At 40.9% G+C, this 23,508-nt stretch overlaps 1 protein-coding gene across 2 annotated transcripts; it reads right to left on the bottom strand.

The window, feature by feature from the left end:
* Positions 1-250: 250 nt before the first annotated feature.
* Positions 251-17,928, bottom strand: LOC117433231 (protein FAM117A-like). Of its 2 annotated transcripts, none has more exons than XM_034055317.3 (8): positions 17,314-17,928; positions 11,456-11,598; positions 6,666-6,761; positions 5,769-5,876; positions 2,245-2,376; positions 1,701-1,863; positions 843-963; positions 251-621 (listed from the first exon to the last, which is right to left on the bottom strand). In XM_034055317.3, exons 1-8 carry the CDS (start codon positions 17,435-17,437, stop codon positions 402-404), a joined length of 1,107 nt encoding a protein of 368 aa, XP_033911208.3. In that variant the 5' UTR covers positions 17,438-17,928; the 3' UTR covers positions 251-401. The 2 variants fall into 2 exon arrangements, with proteins under 2 accessions (XP_033911208.3, XP_033911207.3); XM_034055316.3 differs by having other exon boundaries at positions 252-621; positions 11,456-11,601.
* Between the last annotated feature and the right edge of the window lie 5,580 nt (positions 17,929-23,508).

The following is a 23,508-nucleotide window of genomic DNA, read 5'->3' as shown; positions in this document are numbered from 1 at the left end:
CCCACCCCACCCCCCCTTTTAACCTGCCCCGCATCATTCTGTACCTTAAAGATCCGAAATGTTGATCAAGGAAAGACCTGTATCTGCATTGACTCTGATTACCCCCTCTCCTGCTGGAACACACACACACACATATACATACTATATATATATATATATATATATATATATATGTATATGTGTGTGTGTGTATAATATTAATATATATATATATATATATATATATATATATATATATATTATATATATTATATATATATATTTTTTTTTTTAAAAGTGCATTTAGACACTGTAGCCTCCAGTTCTGTGCTCAGACAGAGCTGGCCGTAGTGTAGTATCCTCTGCCCCCTTGCTGGACAGAAGGCTCCTTGTGATCCCTCCCATGCGCTGGAGGAGCTGGTTCACATGGCCGGACCCAGGTAGCCGCCCGCAGCCCCCGTCTGACAGGACGCACCACCCCCGCTCGGGGAAACGGAGAGACTGCGGAACAGGAAGTCCATGGAGGGGAGGAGGGGCTTGAGGAGGCTGACGGGGCAGAAGGCGGAGCCCGTGGGGATGAAGTTCACCTTGTTTTTGTCAGGACAGGAGGAGTGCAGGAAAGCCTGGCCGAGGCAGTGCGGTCTGTCAAGAGCACAAGAGAGAGTGGAAGGCTGATTCGAAAAGCACAAGTGAAAGCAGGATGTATTCAATTTATCTGAATGGTGGATGCTCAAAAACACCACTTTGCAGCTAAAAAGTACATTTTGGGAATGTACACAAAGACAATTTGGTTATAAGCTTACAATTACAAATGCAGATCTACATGAGGAAGAGCATTACTGGTTGTTCCATCCTCTACTTACACGGTCTCCTCGCAGACGCGCACTCGCTCACACCCCTCAGGAGGCTCCCTCTTGAAGCTGTAGCTGTTGTTGGGTCCGGGGGACGAGGATAAGAGAAGCACAGGAGAGGGGCAGCCACTGTCTGGGGGAGAAAACAAATCGCAAATCTTTGCAGCGGGGGCAATTACATCCCAGTATTTGTTAGTCCAACAGGGAGCTGCAGTTAGTTTGTTACTCTACATAGGATATCCCCTGCTTCATTTGAATTCAAAATTAGCCACCAGTAGAAGAGGTAATCAACATGACCTACATTCACAGTATTGAATAACCGTTTCTCTAGATTAATGTTAAAACGCACATGCTGGAATACATCTGGGGGTATACAGCTGGACAAACCCCTCCATATACTCCCATATTCTGATACTCCTTACCAAGTTTCTCTACAATTGATTCTCTACATACATGTTTATATTTAAAAAAAAAAAAAAAAAAAAAAGTGACAGGGACCGCTATATCCACAGCAGGGATACTTAAATGAACCAAGAACTTAATTTTGAATGCAACAGCAGTAAAACTTAGCACAAAATAACTTGGGTGTCTGCAAATGCTTGTGTTTCTTGCTCAAACTGAAAACCTTCTGGCTACACAATACTAAAATAGTAAACGGACTAGGTAGATGAAGCATAGATTTCTTTATTTAAAAGGAAAAAATAAAAAAAGATTCCGTTCAAGTACAATTGCACTAAACGGCAGTAAGAAAAGAACACAAAATGAAGTTGTAAAAGCTACTAACTATAGTGCAAATAGGACTACAGAACACCCGCAGACATTTTAAGGCTTCATGGGTGGAGCCTTTAGCAGCGAGTCTGCTGTGCTTACCTCTGTCCAGGTCTGGAGCAGTGTCCCTAACAGGGCCGAGGCCGGGCGAGGGGGAGCGGGACAGGGACAGGGACAGGGGTGCAGGGGAGGACTCGCTCTGACAGCCACTGCTGTAGCGCTGGGGTGGGACTGGAGCGCGGTGACCATCGGGGATATCCAGAATCTGACAGGAACACAGAGAAACAGACTTGATGCACACAAGTTCCACAATATGAACCAACAAGCAGGGTAGTAACATGCATCCTCAGTCAGTATGAGGTCTCAGGATCCTGAAGCAGACGGCCCTCCATATATCCCCAGATTCTGACACTCAGCGTTAAAGAACGTCCTGGCAGTTTTGTCACAATTGGACATGTGGTTTTTGGCCATAGATTTGAGTGCCTGTATTCTTATCACGAATATGGACTTTAGTACGAAGCAGGGTAGGGGTCAGGTGTCAAGTCCATTGTTAGGTGTCAAGTACGGTTAACACTTTCTACATCCTCACCACAAAATTAGTACAGTTCATAAAACTGCATTGTACAGAATACAGAGACAGACTCACCCTGCTGATCTCCTTCTCAGCCTGCTGTTTCACAAAGACTCCCTCCAGCTCCAGGTTCAGTCCCTCCACACTCCGACGCAGACGGGGGGTCAGCCTAGACATGGGGGTCTGGGGGTCCGGGGGGGAGGGCGCCTGCACAGGACAGGTCAGGGGAGAAGCTCACTTACTGAACACCACACAGGGCTGCTGCTATCTCCTGATAAACTGCCTATTTTGTCTAGGGGTGTCAGTGCAGATTCTGTGCAATTTCCGAAATTGCAAGACACCAGGATTAAACATCTTTAAACTTACACACATTTAAAAAGGATGAGGATAACCAGAAGAACTCCAATATACAGTTCTGGCCAAAGGTTTTGCACCACCCTATAGAATTAACTAATTTTGCTTCATAAAGTCAAATGAAACCTGCCATATAATGTTAGGTTAACAGATTGAATTACATACCGCTCTGTAGGTTTTCCCCATATAAAAAACTGAAAACACAAAAAGTTAAATTTCAAAATCTAACTTTAAAATGTCTCAATCCTGCAAGTCTAGGTGATGTAAAACATTTGACCAGAGCTCTACTTTAAAATGATTTACTATACCACTTGAGGATATGGAAGAGACTATGAAAACACATTGAACAACCTGACACTGTGTAGCAAGACCAACATCTATTCCACATTTTTCTGATCATTTAAAAACTTGCCCCCAGTTTTCTGGCCAGAAGACAAATCTGAAGCATTTGTGACCTAAAAGTTACTTAGGTGACTGTTTGTAACAGAAGGAAGCTTGAAAAATCAGTCCTAGTAAATGTTGAAGGCTATTCGAGTAATGTCCAGTTGTACACATCTTTAGTGAGGAGTTTTGTTTAACAGATCGACAAGGTTAAATATAAAACTTCACACTTACTGTACCAAAACCTGACAGAGAAAATCGCTGGGAAATACAAAACACGTTTCCCTCTGCGATTGATAGCTCTACAGTGCCGTGAAAAAGTATTTGCCCCCTGTCTGATTTTCTGCATTTTTGCACATTTTTTGTGGTTGTAGTAGTATATAGATGGAGTCAGAGAAAAAAAATGACACCAAAGTTTGGTGCTGCTTTCATTTGTTTGGTGTGCAAGGTAATGAAAACATGCAATCTTCAGCTGTGAAAAAGTTATTGCCCCCCCCCGCCCAATATAAATCTGACTAACTTTGGCCCTTACCATCAGAGTGAAGTTGTCAGCACACAGGATCTAGTGGCACATCATGCCACGAACAAAAGAAATTCCTGAAGACCTCCGGAAAAAAGTTGTTGATGCCCATCAGTCTGGAAAGGGTTACAAAGCCATTTCTAAGGCTCTGGGGCTCCACCGAACCATAGGCAGAGCCATATTGTCCAAATGGAGAAAGTTTGGGACAGTAGTGAATCTTCCCAGGAGTGTCCGTCCTGCCAAAATCTCTCCAAGAGCAAGGCGTACAATCGTCCAGGAAGTCACAAAGAACCCTAGAACATCCAGGGATCTGCAGGCCTCTCGCCTCGACTAAGGTCAGTGTTCATGACTCCACCATTAGAAAGACACTGGGCAAAAATGGGATTCATGGCAGAGTAGCAAGGCGGAAACAATTGCTCACTAAGAACATGAATGCTCGTCTCAAGTTTGCCAAAAAGCACCTGGATGATCCTCAAGAGTTCTGGAACAATGTTCTATGGACAGACGAGTCAAAAGTGGAACTTCTTGGCCGACATGGGCCCCGTTATGTCTGGCGAAAACCAAACACCATTCCACAGTAAGAACCTCATACCAACGGTCAAGCATGGTGGTGGTAGTATCATGGTTTGGGGATGCTTTGCTGCATCAGGACCTAGACGCCTTGCCATCATTGAAGGAACCATGAATTCTGCTCTGTATCAGAGAATTCTACAGGAGAATGTCAGGCCATCCATCCGTGAGCTGAAGCTGAAGCGCAGCTGGGTCATGCAGCAAGCAATGATCCAAAACACACAAGCAAGTCTACATCAGAATGGTTGAAGAATAGAAAATTTAAAGGTTTTAGAATGGCCTAATCAAAGTCCAGACCTAAACCCCATAGAGATGTTGTGGCAGGACCTGAAACTAGCAGTTCATGCTCAAAAACCCACAAATGTCACCGAGTTGAAGCAGTTCTGCATGGAGGAGTGAGCCAAAATTCCTCCACGGCACTGTGAGAGACTAATCAATAACTACAGGAAGTGTTTGGTTGCAGTTATTGCTGCTAAAGGTGGCGTAACCAGTTATTGAGTCTAAGGGAGCGATTACTTTCACACGGGGACATTGGGTGTTGCATAATTTTCTTTAATAAATAAATGAAATATGTATCAAATTTTTGTGTTATTTGTTCACTCAGGGTCCCTTTTATCTAATATTAGGTTTTGGTTGAAGATCTGATAACATTCAGATTAAAAAATATGCAAAAAAGCAGAAAATCAGACAGGGGGCAAATACTTTCACGGCACTGTATATATCGGCGGTCTGTGTCTTTCTGGACAGTCATGCTCCAGAATTAATTGATGACGGAAAATTACGCATTAATCCTTTTGGCTCACTGCTACCTTTAATTTTATTTATTTTTAAAATTTAGTAGGTCGCCAATTGTTTATCATTCTCGCCCCAATTTCGAATAGCCAATTATTTTTAGGCTCAGCTCACCGCTACCACCCCCCACGCTGACTCAGGAGCAGTGAGGACGAACACACGCGGTCCTCCGAAGTGTGTGTGCTGTCAGCCAACCGCTTCTTTTACACACGGCAGGCCCACCATGCAGCCACCTCAGAGCTACAGCGTCAGAGGACAACGCAGCTCTTGGCTGCTTACAGGCAAGCCCGCAGGCGCCCGGCCAGACCACAGGGGTCGCTGGTGTGCAGTGAGCTGGGGACACCCTGGCTGACCTAAGCCCCGCCTCCCCCCTCCCTGACTTGCTTTGTATATCTAGTTTAGCCCTGGATTTGATGAGACGGCAAGTATGAAGTGTTGTTCATGCAGACATACAAATCATTGTTCACTAGACGGAGCAGGTTGAGCCAGACAGACAGAGCTCACAGCTCTGCCTAACAGAACGTTAATAAAAACTTTCATTTGTTATTCTGTAGAGTTAAGTTTCTTGGCAAGGTAAATCAACATTTCTAAAACCTGAGGTGCATTCTGCAAACTTGCAGAACAGTCTAGGATGGCGTTTCTTCACAGAGGACTGTTAATGCTGGCACAGCACTGAGCTGCCTGTCCCCAGGTGTGTGCAGTGCTGCGTACCTGCGTTGTGCTGTCTGTCCCCCTGGCGTGTGTGGTGCTGCGTACCTGTGCTGTGCTGAAGCCGATCGCTGGGTGTGTACGGTGCTGCGTACCTGCGCTGAAGCTGATCGCTGGGTGTGTGTGGTGTTGTGTACCTGCGCTGTGCTGCCTGTCCCCTGGGTGTGTACGGTGCTGCGTACCAGTCTCAAATCATAGGCGCCTAACTTTAAAAAGAGAGAGAGGGGCAAACTGAATGACTGCTGAGCTCAGAGGCAAATGTTTGTTTGCGTACCTGCGCTGTGCTGAGGTCTCCAGGGAGAGGAGGGTGGAGCTCTCTCTCCCACCCGTTCCGCATACTCTGCTTGCCCCGCTGCTGCAGCTGCTGCTTCAGCTTGGCAAACTGTGGCGAAGAAACCAGAGTTAGAACAAGGACACAGGGATACACAAAACCTGTACATCGATTCCTGATCATAGATCACTCTTCGGTAATATATTCCCCATACACAACCATCAACATCAATTTAAAGGACATGGATTATATATTTAATCCAACAACAACAACTGAGCCTCAAATTGAATCGCTGAAGGTACTTCACAACTCACTAACTTTTCTACTCTGAATTGCACCATTAAGAACCTAAGAGTTTATAAAACGAGGAGGAGGCCATTCGGCCAATCTTGCTCGTTTGGTTGTTAGTAGCTTATTGATCCCAGAATCTCACGCAGCTTCTTGAAGGATCCCAGGGTGTTGGCTTCAACAACATTACTGGGGAGTTGGTTCCAGACCCTCAATTCTCTGTGTAAAAAAAGTGCCTCATTTTCTGTTCTGAATGCCCCTTTATCTAATCTCCATTTGTGAGATTAGATAAAAAAAGGGGCATTCAGAACAGAAAATAGGAGGCACTTTTTTCATGATGTTTCAATGAAGAACCTCCGTCTTACAATAAAAATGTGTTATGTACTAGTTATTCTGTGTGCTTTGCAAATATACAAAAAGAATAAAACTGTTCCAAGTATAATGTATGAAACTATAAATATGCAAAACTAGTGTCAGTGTCCAAATACTTTTTGGTGCCATGAAGGACAAAAAACCTATTCTACAGCTTGTCAATCTAACATTAACCAAGCAGCAACCCCACGCAACACTAAACAGCCCATTAGGGAGCTGCTATTGCAGCACCCTCCCTACCTCCCGCAGGTGCTCCGCACTGCCCCAGGATGCAGAACGTTTGTGGGTGCTGGAGCCTTTCCTTCCAGGGGAATCCTCAAACCAAAAGCTGGGGGTCTGATAGAAGAAAGAGAAAGAACGGTCAACTTTACATAGCAATGGATTTACTTGTATAGCAATGGAAAGGAATCTGACAATAAATTCAGTTATTAAACCAGTGTTGCAAAGCACCCTCCAATTGAGCTGCCTGTAAAACGAATGACATGGCTTGTCCTGTGCCAGCACTCAACGATAGTTAGAAAAACAGGTGCCCCTCACCCTCCGCGCATTAGAAAACCTCAAGTGACGCTCATTGCCCGAGATAGAGTGCTGCAGGGGGACAGGTTATTGCTTACACTGTTGTTTCAGACCTCTGTATAAGCCAAAGTGGTGCTTTTAACTTCTAAAGTTTTTAAACGTCACCAGGACAGTTATGATAAAATGATATACAAAGCGATTTTATGCAACAAGAACAATGCATCAGTTAAGATAACTTAGACTCGAACAGAGTTAACGGTATGAAGAAATACACAGAAAACTAAAAAATATATCACCAGGAAGCACACTAGCTAACGTGTTGATAATCTTCTCACCACCGCCCCCCCCTCCCAGTGTACTGTATATCACTAACATCAGGACTAAAGTCTTTTCACTTGCATGCATTGGCTGTGTACCGTTATAAAACCCTCCGTTCACATTCTTGCACATATCAAAAACCAGAACAGAGAACTATCCATTTTAGCAACACCTACAGTGATCTGAGAAGCCGGAGTTAAAAGGATGTGGGCAAGTTGCTGTCATCTCAGATATCAGAAGCCTTTTGCAGATCTGCCCGAGTGCAGCGCTGACATTGTGCACTCTCACATGCTGATGGGTTCAAGCAGCAGTTTGACACCGATTCATACATTCCTTACCAGGGTCTTTATTCTCCAATGCTTTCTTATAAAACCACAGCATGCAATCTCATATTAGTCTTGCATGACTTGGAATAAAGTAATTCAGCCAACTCCAGTTTAATCATTTTTTATTTAAGATTTAGGAGAAGTAAAAATAAATTAAAATAAAAAACCACCAAACAATACTACATTATTATTATACTGCCCCCCCCCCCCCCCCAAATCCATTGATTATTATTTTATACTCTGCATCATTTTTTTTGCAAGTTAAAAACCATCTAAATTTTCCAACCTTTCCACAGAAAATCATTAACAGAAGTTCAAATTAAAAAGGAGATCCATTTTTGCCACTGTTAAGTTCAGGATTTGGAAAAATTTGCCAGCACCTGAAGGGTCACAGGTTTATGTTCAAAGTCGTCCGACCCTACACAAAACCACAAAGGAAGCCAATCTTACAATGCTTTTAAAAACACACATCCGAGTCCAGGCACTACTGGAAGTAGAATATGTTCATGTTACCGTAAAATTAGACTTCACTTGCATCAAATTAGTCTAACCATTTCCAAGACTTCCGGCACCAAGCTGAACTGGCTTCAAACGCTCTGCCATTACTTGCTTTTAGAAAGATAGGTACCTATTGTAATCTAAATCACTCCAAATAAACACAGTCCCAAAAGACTAATTATCTTGTTATAACTTCAATCATTTACAGCTAGTTTCAGACCCTGATAAGTACCAATCTTGGACTACCTTACCTTTGGTAACATTAGGTAGTACAAGGGGAGTATATTTGGGTCTATGATGCCAGCCAATAAGCAGTTAAACAGCAAGCAACAGACCTAAACATCTTCTGTAGAAAGCCAGTCTTACAAGGTTTAAGCACAAAAGGCAAAGAATAGTTTTACACACACAGTATATCGTGTATTTACAGCAAATTGCCTTAAAAGGAAATGACTAATTCATTAAGCAAATATGAACACTCAATTCCGGAACCAATTTGGACATTTGATTGTGTTTAATAAAAGCACACTGTATACACATTTGGTATATGGAATGCGTGGGGGGTGCATGCATGATGTAATTGAACTCTGCTGAGAACTCAGGTCTGGCCACACACTGGCTCAAAGGCCAGGGTTTGGACACCCCTACCTTTACACTCTGCACGTATTAATCTGCAGTCTCAACACCTTTTCTTGCACGTCTTTAGTGGTTAGCAGCCAAGTTAAATAGAGCTTTAATGCGAAAGACTCCAAGCAGTGCGTGGGACACAATTAGAATACTGCAGAAGGGCAGCACACCCAGCAGCAAATGAACCACTGCTGCTGCAGGAAGACTAAAGGTGAACGCTGCTGCAAGACTTTGCATGAATGTGGGGCAGATCTTGGGCTCGGACACCCTTCCTGGAACCATTTAAAGGTTAACAAGGGGTCACAGATTTGAATTCTGCCAGCAGTTTATCTTGACATTTACTAGATACTGCTAGCTGCATTTTAATATATTTATCCATGAAGAGCAATTCTCCTCTTCCCCTCTTAAAGCTAGTAGCAACTTCACTAAGACAGCCAGTCTATTGAGACACAAAGTCAGCACTAGTTTCAGCAATGGACTACGTGTTTATTGACTTCACTAAACTGCAAAAACTACAAAACAAACTTTTTTCACATCTCTAGTGGCCACAGACCAGTGGTGGTTTTGGAATGTTCGATTTGCCATTAGGATCAGGTTGAAAGTGATTTAAAAACCCTGGTCAAGCCACATCAGACAGAATTAGAGCTGCATTTGAGGCCCGTGGTTCTGACCACATTTGAGCTGGGTCAGGGACAGAGTTTTCAAGTCAGGTTCAGATGAGAAGACCAAACAGCTAGGACTTCAAAATGGTGGCTTTGATCTGTAATAGTTAAGATCATTAATTTGGGAAAATTAAAATAAATAAATAAATAAAAAAAAATAATCACAATCCACAAAAACACAATAATGTACACTATTAGTAGTTACACAATACTATTTTTTTGCGTTTGGCCTGAACAGACTTCACAGATAACCCAAATCTTGCATTACCTACCTCTAGCCAAAAAAAATATTAAATTCCAAATAGGTTGAGATATAAAAACTAGTTAAAGTTGTCATTTCATTCCATCTATAGCCTTTCATACATACATAAAACTTTACCTTCTTGAAAACTTACTCTACACCAGGGTGCAGGGAAAATAGATTTTGCACTTGTCTTTCTGCTGGAAATATTTGTTTATACGATGTTATTCATGCCCAAGTACATTCCTGCTGCATCTCGTGCATCGCACTGCCTCACTGGTTCTCAGCGCCTCTGTGGACTGTTTTCTAGCTACTGCATATGATTGCATTTCTCAGCACTTTCCACCATACAGACACCGGGTGGGAAACAGCAAATACACCGACGAGTGACGACGCTGTTTTTAAGGGGAGTCTGCCAATAAGACTCAACTGAACATACATTTTTAAAACGTCAGTCCGTTGACAACGCTGTCGCTGCTATGTTCAAACCGCTCTTTTATTCAAGCTCTTGGAAGTGCTTCAAGAAACACAACCATTCCTGCTGAAGAAGAGAGACCAGCATTGAATCTTTTAAAAACAGTGAAAGTCAGAAAAACAGAGAAGCACCCAGAAATCAATAGTATACACAAGTCATTTGTATTGGTTAAACTATGTTTGAAATGAGTATCTACACCTTTAAATAACAGGTTTGAATTCATGCATGTTTGCATTTGGACAATTAGGTTTCCCGTATATTGACTGGGGGTTTATCGTTATGCAGGAGATACAGGAAGTGAGAATGAGAGAGAAACACGACTTGTAAGCATCTCTTTTGCTCTGTACATCTAATACTGTGTACTCTCCCAATAAAGGCTTTTGAATCCAATTAGTGTGTATTATCAGTTAATACACAAGTCTTACACAATCTTCTCAAAGCCAAATGAATCAGAGGCCGCCTGAGAATTACAGCTTTGGGATTGGGGAAGCGTTTAGCAGCAGTTGTTTGGCAGTGGAATATAAAACATCAGAGCCGGTTGGAACTGTCCTGTAGTACGGCAGGTTAGGGCAGTTTAAATATGTACATTCCATGCTAAGTTAATCTTGAGGTAAAAATAAATAAAAACACTTCTTGCAGGAGTAACTTATCAAGGAGGCTATGAGCAATTACATGTCCAGAGTGCTTTTGGTTGGTAAGCGTATGTTATTGCCTAATTTGCATGGTGGTGGACTATAGACTTGCTTATTCTCTAGTTTGTGTTTATCCCCCCCGCCCCCCCCCCCGCCCGACCTAAAAATACACATTTATTAAACAAAAGCAGCAAATCGTTGTTCTGTTTTATTTCTTGCTACCACAATGAATATAGAAATATTTGTTTTCTGCGTTTGGTTCACATGAATATGTCATGCAAATGTGTGATTGGAATTGATTATTTGATTATTATAGGAACAGGGCACAAGCCTGAACAGAACAGTGTGGTTCTGATCGCTAACATTAAATACTGAATGTATAAATACATTCTTACACTGTAGTAATACTACTGTATAGGCCACAATCTACTGTATGTTTCACAAGCAAATTTCTGATAACTTAAAATGTTTAACACTTGACAATATTTTAAACTCCAAACTACATACAGCTATGGATAAAGTTTTGCATCACCTAAAATTTCAGGATTGAGAAAAAAAAAAAAAGTAGATCTTCTATTTAACATCATGCAATCAAAAAAAACTACAAAATGATATTGCAAAAGTCTACCGTAATAGTAGTACAGCATTTCATGTTAGATTTTGGAACTACAAATGTTTTAATTTTGTCATTGTTGAAGTGGGTTAGAGGGGCTGTGCGTGTGTTTGAGCCGAGCGTACCTGAGTAGCCTTGTCATTCAAGTACAGGTCATGTCCTTCCAGCTCCCTCGGCCACTGCCCCTGAAGGTAGGGGCCCACGATGGTGTCCAGAGACAGGGTGCGTCTGATGCGTGGCTTTGGTGGGCAAGATTTGGTCTTTTCACCTGCTTAAAAAAAAAAAAAAGGGTCACCAGTCAAAGAGCATTAAAGGCACTACTTTATTATTTAGATTTTATTTCTCGAACCAGAGAAATAGATAACATGCTAAATATTGTTTACTTCAAGAGTAAAAAGCAAAAGGGAGACATAATAAACACTGCTGGTGCAAAGAGGTAAACATGACTTCAAACCTTCATTACTAATTTTAGTCTTTACATCCATGCCTGTTGTCTTTAAGACATGCCGGCTTGGGTGGACTAAACTTAGTAGTAAAGTATGAAATGGTTTAAAGTGCAGTGCATTGAGAGCTTGTTCTCCAGCTATAATTAAACCCCAGCACATGTGAAAAGGAGGAAACCACATTGTTTATTTGCATGTTTTGCAAACTGGTTTCTTACTGGTATAATTGATTTTTTTATTTTTTTTTTCAAAACTGCCTAAAAAAAGAAGGAAAAAAAAAGTAAATGCTGGTGTCCTTCACTTTGTTAAAAAGGGACAAATGTTTCCACATCCTCGCCTCAAAGCTATGATCACTCGAACAGAACACTGCAAAGTTAACATTTCTGAGAAATCCCAATAGCAGACAGATCAGTCAGGTCTTTTCAGATACAACACTGGAGCGCGAGTTGGGCTGTTGGTAGGTGCTCAGTTGGATGGTGTTTCCGCTTATGTTACTTTGTAAATTACTGATTTTCTACAGGGAAGTCTCAAAGGTAACAAAGTTTTACTATACACTCCAAGCCTCCTATAGACATTTTGGACTGCTATAATCCGGTAACATCGACAATTAGACAAGTACTTTTAATCTTTCAGGTACTGCGAGATTATCCCGTGACTATTGGGACCCTCTGTATGTGCACCGTCTAAGAGGTACGGCCTCATGACCTTCAAAAGCAAACTAAATGTGTTGTCTGTGTCCACATTGATTTCCTCAAAAATATTTAGTTTATAATCCTTAGCAGGTGTGTGCATTACATCAGAGATGGCATCAAAACCGCACCATTCGAGTGATACAGCAGAGCTCTGTTCAATCCGCAGCTACACTACAGCCAGAACAGGCCGTTATAAAAATACATCTGGTGATTTCATCTAGAGTTACAGCAGGGTTCTCCCCAGGAATTCTGTACAGCCGGGCGGCAGAACATTATAGCCAGCAGCACTTTTAAAACAGAAAAATAAACTTGCCTTACCTTAAATATATAATACGACAAAGAATTTGAATAATCTGGTTGTGCTTTTTTTATGTTCCACATTTTCTTTTTCATTACTGTTTATTATGGTAAATTACCGTGCTTATTTAGGCACTCTACGATTTGACTGGAGAAACATAACGTAGGTTTATTGGAGTTCCCAAAAAAAAGAAAAAGCTAACCTTTTCACTTCCTTTTTAGCTTAATTATTGAGCTTATGCTTCATTTAAAATTGTTCTCTTTATGTTAAGTTTCCAGGGCATTGTTAATGCACGTCTTTTTGTTTTTCACTGTTCTACATTTCTTTTTTTTTTTTTTAATGCAACTGTTCATTATTTATTTATTTTTTTTACACAACAGTACTCACACACGTTTGGTCACCATCATAACTGTTGCTTGAAACCGCAGTGTAATAATCCAGCACCTCTGCATTTAAGCATTTGTATGTCAGCTGACAAGTGTTTTGCTAATATCCCATCATGCCTTTCTTCTTAAAGGCATACAGCTTCTATATATGAACCCACAATCTCTCTCACAAGCACCTGGGTACATATTGTTACAATCACAACAAAAGAAATACACTTTTTTTGGTGCATATGTATAGCTATTATGTACTATATATCACCTTACAGTACAATACAACAAATTGGACTGAATGAGAATACCCGAAGATAATCTTACTATTTTTGTAATAAAGTAGCGGCGCAAATATAGTATTAGGCGGTGGATTGCGCCAATCGCCGGCTTATTTTGACCCCCTGCATTCATTGTCACTATTTTTGCTTTGAAAATAAATCGGTTATGTTTTTTAGCAAACATTTTAACGTTTTAGTTTCTCAAAGTGCTTAAAGAAAACCCGCCCCTTCAACTCTGACTGGTTATATATGTTGTGTAAAGACGCAACACAGCTGTCATGTGGGTTTTGTTTTTTTTTTCCCCACCCAAAAACACGCAAGTGATGATGTAGTCTGCTAGAACGCACAATCAATCCTTATTGTTAAAGGCACAGTAGCATCTGCAAGACGAGCGGATCAGGCCTAGGGAGAGCCCTGTACAGCCTGTGCTGGACAGGGCACACATTCTGGAAGGGAACTCTGCACATTTCTTCTGGAAGTGTTGCACTTAAGAATTATACAAGGCAGTTCAACTTTAAGTGGATATTCCTGCGTTGAACAAAATATGCTTTTATGCGGTGTGTATTGAACAGCCACTGAAAAGTGCTATCTTCGTTACAAGTCAACCAACAGGTAACAACCTGTCCCTCGGACTTACACCAGGCAAGCATTTACATTTTCAGCTTGACTGGGTCAAGGGGTCAACAGTTGCAGAGGGGTAAAAATGTGGGTAGTTTTGAACCCCCACCTTTAACTCAAATTATTTGACTTAAGACTTGTGTTAGGCGTCTTTATAGGAAATTGCACACACCCCACATCGGCAGAGATGAATCACCAATTCCCACACAATAACCCTGAGCACAGAGGGTGTCAAATCCAATATGTTTTGAGTGATTTGTCAGGAATAACCCTGATGCCAGCTCTGTAAACTTCTTGTTCTCCCCGAGAGATTCTAACAGACCTTAAATGATACATACTGTAGCTTTTGTTAATGCATTCCAAATGTGCAGCTTTTTCCTGTCCTCCACAAATTGTACAGACAAAAGCCAGGAGAGGCTATTTCAACACAGATGTACAGCTCCAGAAATAAATGTTCCATCACCATTCTTGTCATATTTCTGTATCAACAAAATATTCATACGTTTTAATCACTGACCTAAATATGGTTAACGGTTACAAAGTTGCCTAGCATAGGAAGATAAAGCTCCAGGAGGCTTTGATTGTTTAGGTACAGCAACGTAATTGAGAAGAAAGAATATACAGGCTCCATGCCAAGACAGACAAGTGTCAAACAGCTGATCAAGGCCAAAAGACGACCCAACCACCGCTAGCTAAATTAGTGCTATATGCAGCAGTATTCCAACAAATCTGCTGTCCACTGAAAAGATTGCTTACATATATTTACTTGATTTTTAATTTAAAAGAAAATATATAAATAAATAGAACGGCAAAGAGAAAAGGTACAGGCAATGCTCTATTATATTAGTTAATGGTCTATTGGGGTGCACAGTTCTGTTGTGCTGCCCGCCTGGTCTTTATATCATCTGTACCCTGAATTACTTAATTGTGCCAATTTAACCTTCTTCAGCAAACTATTTATGGATACCTCTGAAACCTGGAGGACTACAGACCTAGGAGGATTACATGTATTATTATTATTATTTATTTCTTAGCAGACGCCCTTATCCAGGGCGACTTACAATTGTTACAAGATATCACATTATTTTTACATACAATTACCCATTTATACAGTTGGGTTTTTACTCAAGGGTACAGCAGCAGTGTCCCCCACCTGGGATTGAACCCACAACCCTCCGGTCAAGAGTCCTGAGCCCTAACCACTACTCCACACTGCTGCCCCCAACATGTATGCACCCAACATTCAACTTGAAAGCTCACCATAATGTAATATTACAAGTTTGCAACCAATACCAAATCGACACCAAACTGAGGGGGAGGGAAAAAAAAAAAAAAAAAAAAAAAAAAAAAAAAAAGTACTACAAAACTAGTAACACAAAACTTCCGCTTCCTTCTTTACACTTCACATTACATTGGCCTAGTTCAGAACATCTTTGTATCTGTCCACAGCCAGCTTTAAAATAACAGTGCTAGTCGTGCACAAATGCAATAAACCTTAGTGGTTCTCTCCAGCGACTGGTTTAGGAAACGTACATTTATGGACGCTGTGTTTAGCCACTCTGGAAAATACCTTGGTTCACAAAAGTGAAACCTTTGTACGATTTCATCAACATGTATTATGGTGGAATGCTTAAAGTTACGGATACAGTTGTGCGTACAGTAGTTGATGCTTTTCTTTGCACTTGAGTTGGACATATGTAAAGACACACCAAGATGAAACTCCAGTTTTCCTCAGATCCAGACGCTATCAACAGCGTCTGGAACAAGGCATCATCAGAACTGAACAAGAGGCTTTCTAGACATCTTAATATATAAAGAAGAAAGTTTGTCGGTCTGTTCCTTTATGCATTCGGATCCCGCAGGAGCCAGTGCAACCAAACTCTGCATGGCCTCCTCTTTCATCCAGGGGAAGGTCGAGGGCTATGTTTGGATCCAAAATTTTGACCCCCGGGGTACTTTATTTACTAACCCCATTGCTGGATCACTACAGTAGCCATGTATCTCAAAATTAAAGAAAACCCATAAAACCAAAAAAAAACAAATTTTAAAATAAATTTAAAAATGGCAAAAACCCAAAAGTTAGAAAAAAAAAGGAAAGGGGTCCAAGCGCATTGTGCGACACCCAAAATTGTTAACTTATAGGAAACTATAAGGCTACCGTTCCCGTTTGTCATGCATGAAATATTGAACGTTCCCCAGGCAACACCGGGTACTTCAGCTAGTAGTAAAACGTAGACCCGGATACTGATTTGATACAGCTATGAAAATGACACATTAAAAATAGCTACACTGCTTCACTATTCCTATTTAACTGTAGTACAGGGTGCTGTGTAAGATTCAAGCCGGTTTTCACTCAAGGGGAGATGCTCTGCCCTGCCCTCTCTGAGTGGATATCAGCTTGTATCGTGCAGCACCCTTACCATATTCAATACGAAAAACTCTTAAGGGTGGCATATGGACACCTTGAATTAGTTTCGCCAGGTTGATGGTTCGTGCAATCTAGGGTGATTCTCCAGTACTGTAAAATGGAGAAAGAATAAATATATACCATCTGTGGCTTATGCCAGCTGGGTAGAAAAAAAAAAAAAAAGTGCGAGACAGTTAATTTAGGACCCTTTAAGTAAAAAGAATTGCACTTTTGAAGGACTGCTATGCAAAATCCACTTACCTTACCACTGGTCCCCATTTCCTTCTGCTGAAGGCCTGTTTTTGCATTTGATTGTATTTTATACTTCAAATTGAAATATGCACACATTTCAAAAGACAACACTACAGAAGTGAATGTTGATGCTACTTCCTGGTACAAAATGACTTCCTGTGGTGTAGTTCAGTTCCACACCAATGATCTAGCTGCAAATAGGTCACCTGAGTTACCTCACAGGAAGTGATTAGAAACCAAGACCTGCCTGGTTTGTTTTTTTAAACTGTGGACTTTAAAAATTAAGCACTAAGCTAAAAGCTAATATCATGCATACAAGAAAGGCACCCAATCCACTCTGCATCACACACCAGTACACTACTTATTGCAATAAAACATGCACACAAATATATAGTATGCAATTATGCATGAAGAAACTACAACCCCTCTTACAATTTAGGGGACTAAAAATTATTCAGATTTTGTAGCAATGCATACTTAATATAAAATTGTTGGCATTTTTTAGAAGACTGAGGAGAGGGGGACTTCTAAATACAGTTCTTAATAACTTGGTGATATATTAGTATGCGATAGAATAAGTAACAAGTCAGAACGCACAGTCGCACAGTTAATACTCACCAGTACTTGCCCGGCTGGATTCCCTGTTAGTCTGTTTGTGGAGCTGGAAGGGGACTGTGGCCCTCAGCGGCTGTAACCCCGAACCTCCACCGCGGACCACCCCAAGACCGCTTCGGCCCGACATGTAATCGACTAGCGTCGCCAAAACACACTTTATCCTCAGCCACCTTTGTAGGTGGTTTAAAAATAAAACAAACAAACAAAAAAAAAAAGATTCTAACAAAAGAAAAGTCCCTTGGAACTAACCAAAAGACATTTGATTTTTCTCTAACTTCTCGAGAAACTAGTGTTTGAAAAGTAAAAAAAAAAACAAACTTCAAACTGTAAAAAGCTAAGTAGTTAGTGTCGATTAACCGATACGTCACACACACTTCAGTACAGTACGCTTAACAAAGTAATTCTTTTGTGAAGATAATGGTAATTTTAATATTTTATTCCGGCCCGGGGTTCAGCTTACACTTTCAAAATCGCACGGACGGAGTACAGTGCGGTCAGTTTAAATATTAACTTATAAATTCACTAATTAATCCTGTATACACACACTACTAATAACTATACTCTCCATCGCCACTACGCTCTTCCTCAATATTCACAAAACTAACAACAGCTATATGCTCGTGCTCCAATTTAACCACAATGGGAGGAACTCGGATAAACTCTGTCCCATTATTGGCTTCTGGAAATTACTGCTTGAATGCTATTGGTGTAGACAACATCGCTCTCCAGAAGGACGGTCCGCCTCCGCTATTAATATTAATAAGCACTTTTGAGTAATTGGGCGTAGAGGTTGCCGTTCTCTGTCCAACAGTCTAAAGGAAATGGCAACAGGTGATTAACTTTTCACTCAGATAAATAACTGATTACGTTCTGGTACATTAGGAAATTTGGGGGCAACTTTTAAGTCAATAATTTTGTATATCAAAGAAACGAATAAATATTATGGGATTAATTTATTGGGTCAAAGCAATATAACACAATAAGATGCAATGCACACATATTCCTTTAGGTGGCGTGAATAAACCTACCTTTCTAGTTTTGATTCTGCAGTGCACATCACAAATGAGCTGTCAGCACAGAACTGGTGTTCAAAGATGTAACAGGCTTTAAAAACATGTTTTTACTTTGCACCTAGACCTTTTACTTTGACAGCAGTGCTCAGCTGTCATACTTGGTTTCCTTCAGTAATTAACCTTATTAAGAGATCCATATTTCTGAGTTACTTAACTGTATGGCTATTGTGCAGTGGTTACCAGATGACCGGTCAGAAACAGTAAAATTGTTTTTTAAAAGAATCTATTTTAACTTTTTGTCTTGAAAGTCGCTATTGTGTTTTAATTAACACAGCCATTTTTAAAAAACTGATTTAATATACATTGTGAAAGATTTCACTGATTGTTAAGGTTCGTAGTCTCCCTTTAGACACAAACACAAGAAATTAAAGTTTTTAAGCACTTACGTGGGATTGTATTAATTACAGAAATAATAGGGGGAAAAACTCACTCATGGAGTACTAACTACACTTTTTTTCAGTCCTTAAACTAATCAACTGTACAGCTAAGTTGTTTACCAGTTACAAAACATACACGATGTACCACAAACAAAAAAGGTTCAAACCATTCAGGTCTCTTCACCGGGACCTCTCTCTTCACGCAGACTGGAGACTGCCCAGAACAAGCATTTTCCTGTTTAAATATCTGCTACCTGTACTTGTGCTAGTTAATTTAAGTAAAAACGATATATCGGATTTTGCCGAGTCAACGCCCCGGTTTGAACAACAGTCCCACCGAAACTTTTAAGTGAAAATCAGATTGTCACCATTAATTTCCGGTTTTTAATAACCATGGGCAAATAATGCCCGAGGGGATATATCGCGGCTCACATCAAAATAGAAAAAAAAACCGCGGAGACTGAAGGAGTTGTTGTGTGCATTAATGATTCAGGGTTAGGTTTATCTTCGGTTCAGAACACGAAGACGTGGAGTTCGACGGTTTGGGATCAGATGATACAGACTCCACAGTCTGATTGATTACGCTTTCTTGTTGTTACAACCATATTTTTGATTTTTAGTTTTTTAGACACTGCAAGAGCTTGTAACTCAGGCACCATTTTTTCTTTTTCTTTCTTTTTTTACTAATATATATATATATATATATATATATATATATATATATATATATATATATATATATATATATATATATATATATATAAATGTAGCAACTTTTGATTTTAGCGTTTTTCACCTACAAATGTGTTTTTTCGTGATGTGGTTCTGCACTGGACACTGGAGCTTTAAAATGTAATGTTTGTGAAAAGATTTGAAATGGCAAAACAGTGGCCATACTGCAGCAGCTTTCAATTGTATTTCACCAGTCAGTAAATATGTTAACTGCGCTTCTTGATACTTTAGTGTGACTGTGTGCTGTGCTCTACCTTTGAATTTTAAGCATGCCTAATTGTAAACATAATCTATCTACCTAATGTTAAAAATACTCCCTCTGCAATAATGCCTGTAATTTCACCCCCAATTTCAAAGCCCACCCCCACACACCCCAGCCCAGCCCAGCCCAGCCCAGCCCAGCCCAGCCATCACCCCAACCCACCTAACCCGACCCCAGCCCACACATCACCCCACCGGACCCAGCCCAGGTCACACAGTGAGTCAGTGAGTGAGCTGGGATTTGAACCGGGGACCTCCTAGTTAAAAGCTCTTTTCTTTAACCACCGAACCACACAGCCTCTTATTTTAAACTTTAAACAAAACACTAAAAAACTCTTCAAAATAACAAACCCCAAACCAGCCATGCTACAGCTACCCGGTGTTTTTTTCTTTCCTCTTCCTTCCAGATCACGCAGCCAGATTGGATCAGGCCCACGTCACTCAAAACATTTCCACGGATCAGCTTGAAAGCTACCAGAGGAAACTCTATTTTAACTTCAAACAGCTGCATGTGGGTCGAGTCAATGGGCTTCTTTGATACCTGAACTCCGTCTGTGGGCAATAGCACTGGGGCTTGCATGAAGAACGGTGACGTTATTTGAAAAGAGCAAAGGTCAAGCAGCAGACACCACGCTGATCAAGTAGCCTGGATGTTCTGTTTAATTCACCGAGTGGGTGGAGTTTTGGTCTTGTCGGTTGGTTATGGTGTCACCACAGGACCGTTGCAAGAACCCTGTGGCACCTCTTCTCAGTGTCATGGACCTTTTCATCTTTCCTATGCAGCATCAGTTTAATAGCTTCTCATGGTACTGAATACAGCACCATTTGTAGTGTACAGATTGCAAAGTAAGTTATGAAGAATTTGAGTTTCTGATCCCACAGGGTGCATTGAAGTGCTGATATTATTCACACAGCCTGTGCAGTGAAACCACATGGATACAGAGCAGGTATATCAGCTATGAATTCAAAATCAGAGCCAGCAATTTGACCTTATGAACTATCATATATCAACTGTATGTATGTTATGAAAATTGGATAAGTGGTATTTCAGACAGAATCCAATACTCTCAATAACCTGAGCTAAAGAACGTTAATTCTAAGTTCCATCCCAATTGGACAAGAGGTTTTCATATCTATGGAACAATGTAAAATAGCAGCAACTTACTGGAGACAAGACCTCGGTCTCAGAGAGTCATTATTATTCAGATAACTTTCTAGATACATGAATAAATAAACAGAATCTGCAGTAAATGTTTGGAGCTCCTTGTTCCAGTTTCGCAGCTAGATTCACCCAGGCACAAGAGGCTGGGGGGAGACAGCAGCTTAGCAGGAAGTGGCCAGGTTTCATTTCTCTGCTTTCAAACTGCACACTTATCTGGAGGATTGGAACCACAGTTAGTCACACGACTCACCACACAGACATGAATTCAGAGGCAGAGGTTCAACAGGGCTCTCACGTTACTGTCGGGTTGCTTCTAGGCAAGGTGGAAACTATGGTTTTCTTTATTTCACACTGAATATCGGAAAAAAGGTTAGAAAACAAGAGTAACTGCCAACAAGTACAGATGACTGTGGTTAACTTTCTTTTTTGTACTGTCCCCTTACCTCTTTGTGATGTTTGCAATGGGTGCTTCTTATTGCAATGAATCAAGTGCTGTGGGGTTTTTAATGTCTGTTTTGAGTTCAAGAGCTTGTCTTCTATTCTAGTTGTCTGCCATAGATATATGTGTAGACTAGCCAAAGTGTCTTTATATTAGTAAGCATCAGCGCCATCTAGTGCACAGCTGTGTATTGCCAGCAAAACAAAAGGAAACTCCAAAGTGACAGATCACTAGATGGCGCTGTCTTTTACCTCTAAAAAGACACTTTGGCTGACCAAGCCTTTGCTACATCAGTCTATGGCAGGCAATTTAATTGAGGAGCAACTCCTGAGACAGACCTTAACACTGAGAAAAAAAACTGAATTTGAGTAACAGCGGTAAGAACCAATCAAAGTGGTTGCAAACATCATAAAAAATTTTTTTAGAACTGGTTCAGTTTTTAAAAAAAAAAACCTAAGAAAATTAGATTTTTAAAATACTATTTTTTTTTTAATTCCTCAAAAATGAAACCCACATTGTTTTTGCTCTTTTCTTTTCACTTTGATTCAGATGCAGACCACACCTAACCCAGCCTGTTTCCTGTAAGCCACTACGTGAATGTTCGCATAGAGCAAGACGCCAAAAACTGCGTAGGGCAGGATGAGCAAACACACCTTTAAGATAAGACCTAACAGACCATCCACTACTCTTAGACAGGAGCACATCCTGCACAGGGATTGATTCTAAAAGTTCTCTAAATATAAAGACTTTCATACACCACTATGGCTGTAAGTTCAAATAAGAGCAACAGCAACTAATAATATTAAATAGCTGATCAAATGAAATCAATTTGGTTCCAAAGTTACACCTTTGAAGGCATTGCACCTTTGATAACATTTTACAGAAGACCCCAGAAATGACAGTAAAGGGTTGGTATATACAAGGATTTTTATGTCTCGCTTTGAGCAGAGTGGTTTTCATGCAAAGTAGCTGTGTTATCATATCTCACTCAAACCATACAGTGTCACCCTGTGTGTGTGGCCCTGTCTACCTGCCTGTCTGCCTGCAGAGCTACACGCCTGTCTTGCTTCAGGCTGCTCCGAGTCACCGCCAGTGTCAGCAGATAAGCACAGTTCTCAAAGACTCCAGGGAGGAGTCCACGTCAGCCTGGGTCCTGAGATAACATCCTGCTAGCTGCTCCCTCTAAACTCTCTGCACTGCAATGATCCACGGTGCCTTCCTGAGTTCAGCGTGGAGTAGTGGTTAGGGCTCTGGACTCTTGACCGGAGGGTTGTGGGTTCAATCCCTGGTGGGGACACTGCTGCTGTACCCTTGAGCAAGGTGCTTTACCTAGATTGCTCCAGTAAAAACCCAACTGTAATGTGATATCTTGTAATAACTGTAAGTCGCCCTGGATAAGTCGCGTCAGCTAAGAAATAAATAATAATAATAATAATCATTTACAAACGAGAGGCCATTCGGCCCATCAGTGCTCGTCCGGTTCCTAGTAGCTAGACAGATCCCAGTGATTCAGCATCAACATGACTAGGTAACCCATTCCATACCCTCACCCCTCTTTGTGTGAAGAAGTGTCTCTGTCCTTTACTTAATTTCCAATGGTGTGTTCTGGTCCTGGTTTCTCTGCTGCACTATTTGGCAGGGTTCACTTTTTCAACTACTTTGAATATTTTAAAGACTTCAATCAAGTCCCCTCTAATTCTTCTTTGTTTAAAGCTACATAGATTAAGGTTCCCTCAATGTTCATATCTCCTTCCTTCAAGCCCTGGGATTAGTCTGTTTGCTCTTCCTTGGACCCCAAGGCCACAATGTCCTGTTTGTAAAGTGATCAGAACCGAACACATTATTCCAAGCGTGCAGTATGCAACCGCATCATAGTCTTTGGTTTTTCTCTCCACTTTTGACTACTAAGCATTCTGCTTTTTTAATTCTCTTTGTGGACCTGTTCTAGTTCTATACCAGCCTTTAAAACTTTAAAGCTATAAATCACCTCAACAGAGCTCTCAGAATCATGTCTAACCTCGAAGGAAAACCTGGAACCATTAACCTATCCTGTTACCCTAGGTAGATGCAACAAAATAACTTGTGCTACGTGGTATTTTTTACTGATGTATTTCTGCTATACTTGGGTGTCAGAGCTGTATCGAGTTCCACAGG

The sequence above is a fragment of the Acipenser ruthenus genome, chromosome 33 (genome assembly GCF_902713425.1).
Source record: "Acipenser ruthenus chromosome 33, fAciRut3.2 maternal haplotype, whole genome shotgun sequence".
Taxonomy (NCBI): Eukaryota; Metazoa; Chordata; class Actinopteri; order Acipenseriformes; family Acipenseridae; genus Acipenser; species Acipenser ruthenus.
Note: the sequence above shows the minus strand (reverse complement) of the source record. Positions and strands in the feature narration are given on the sequence as shown.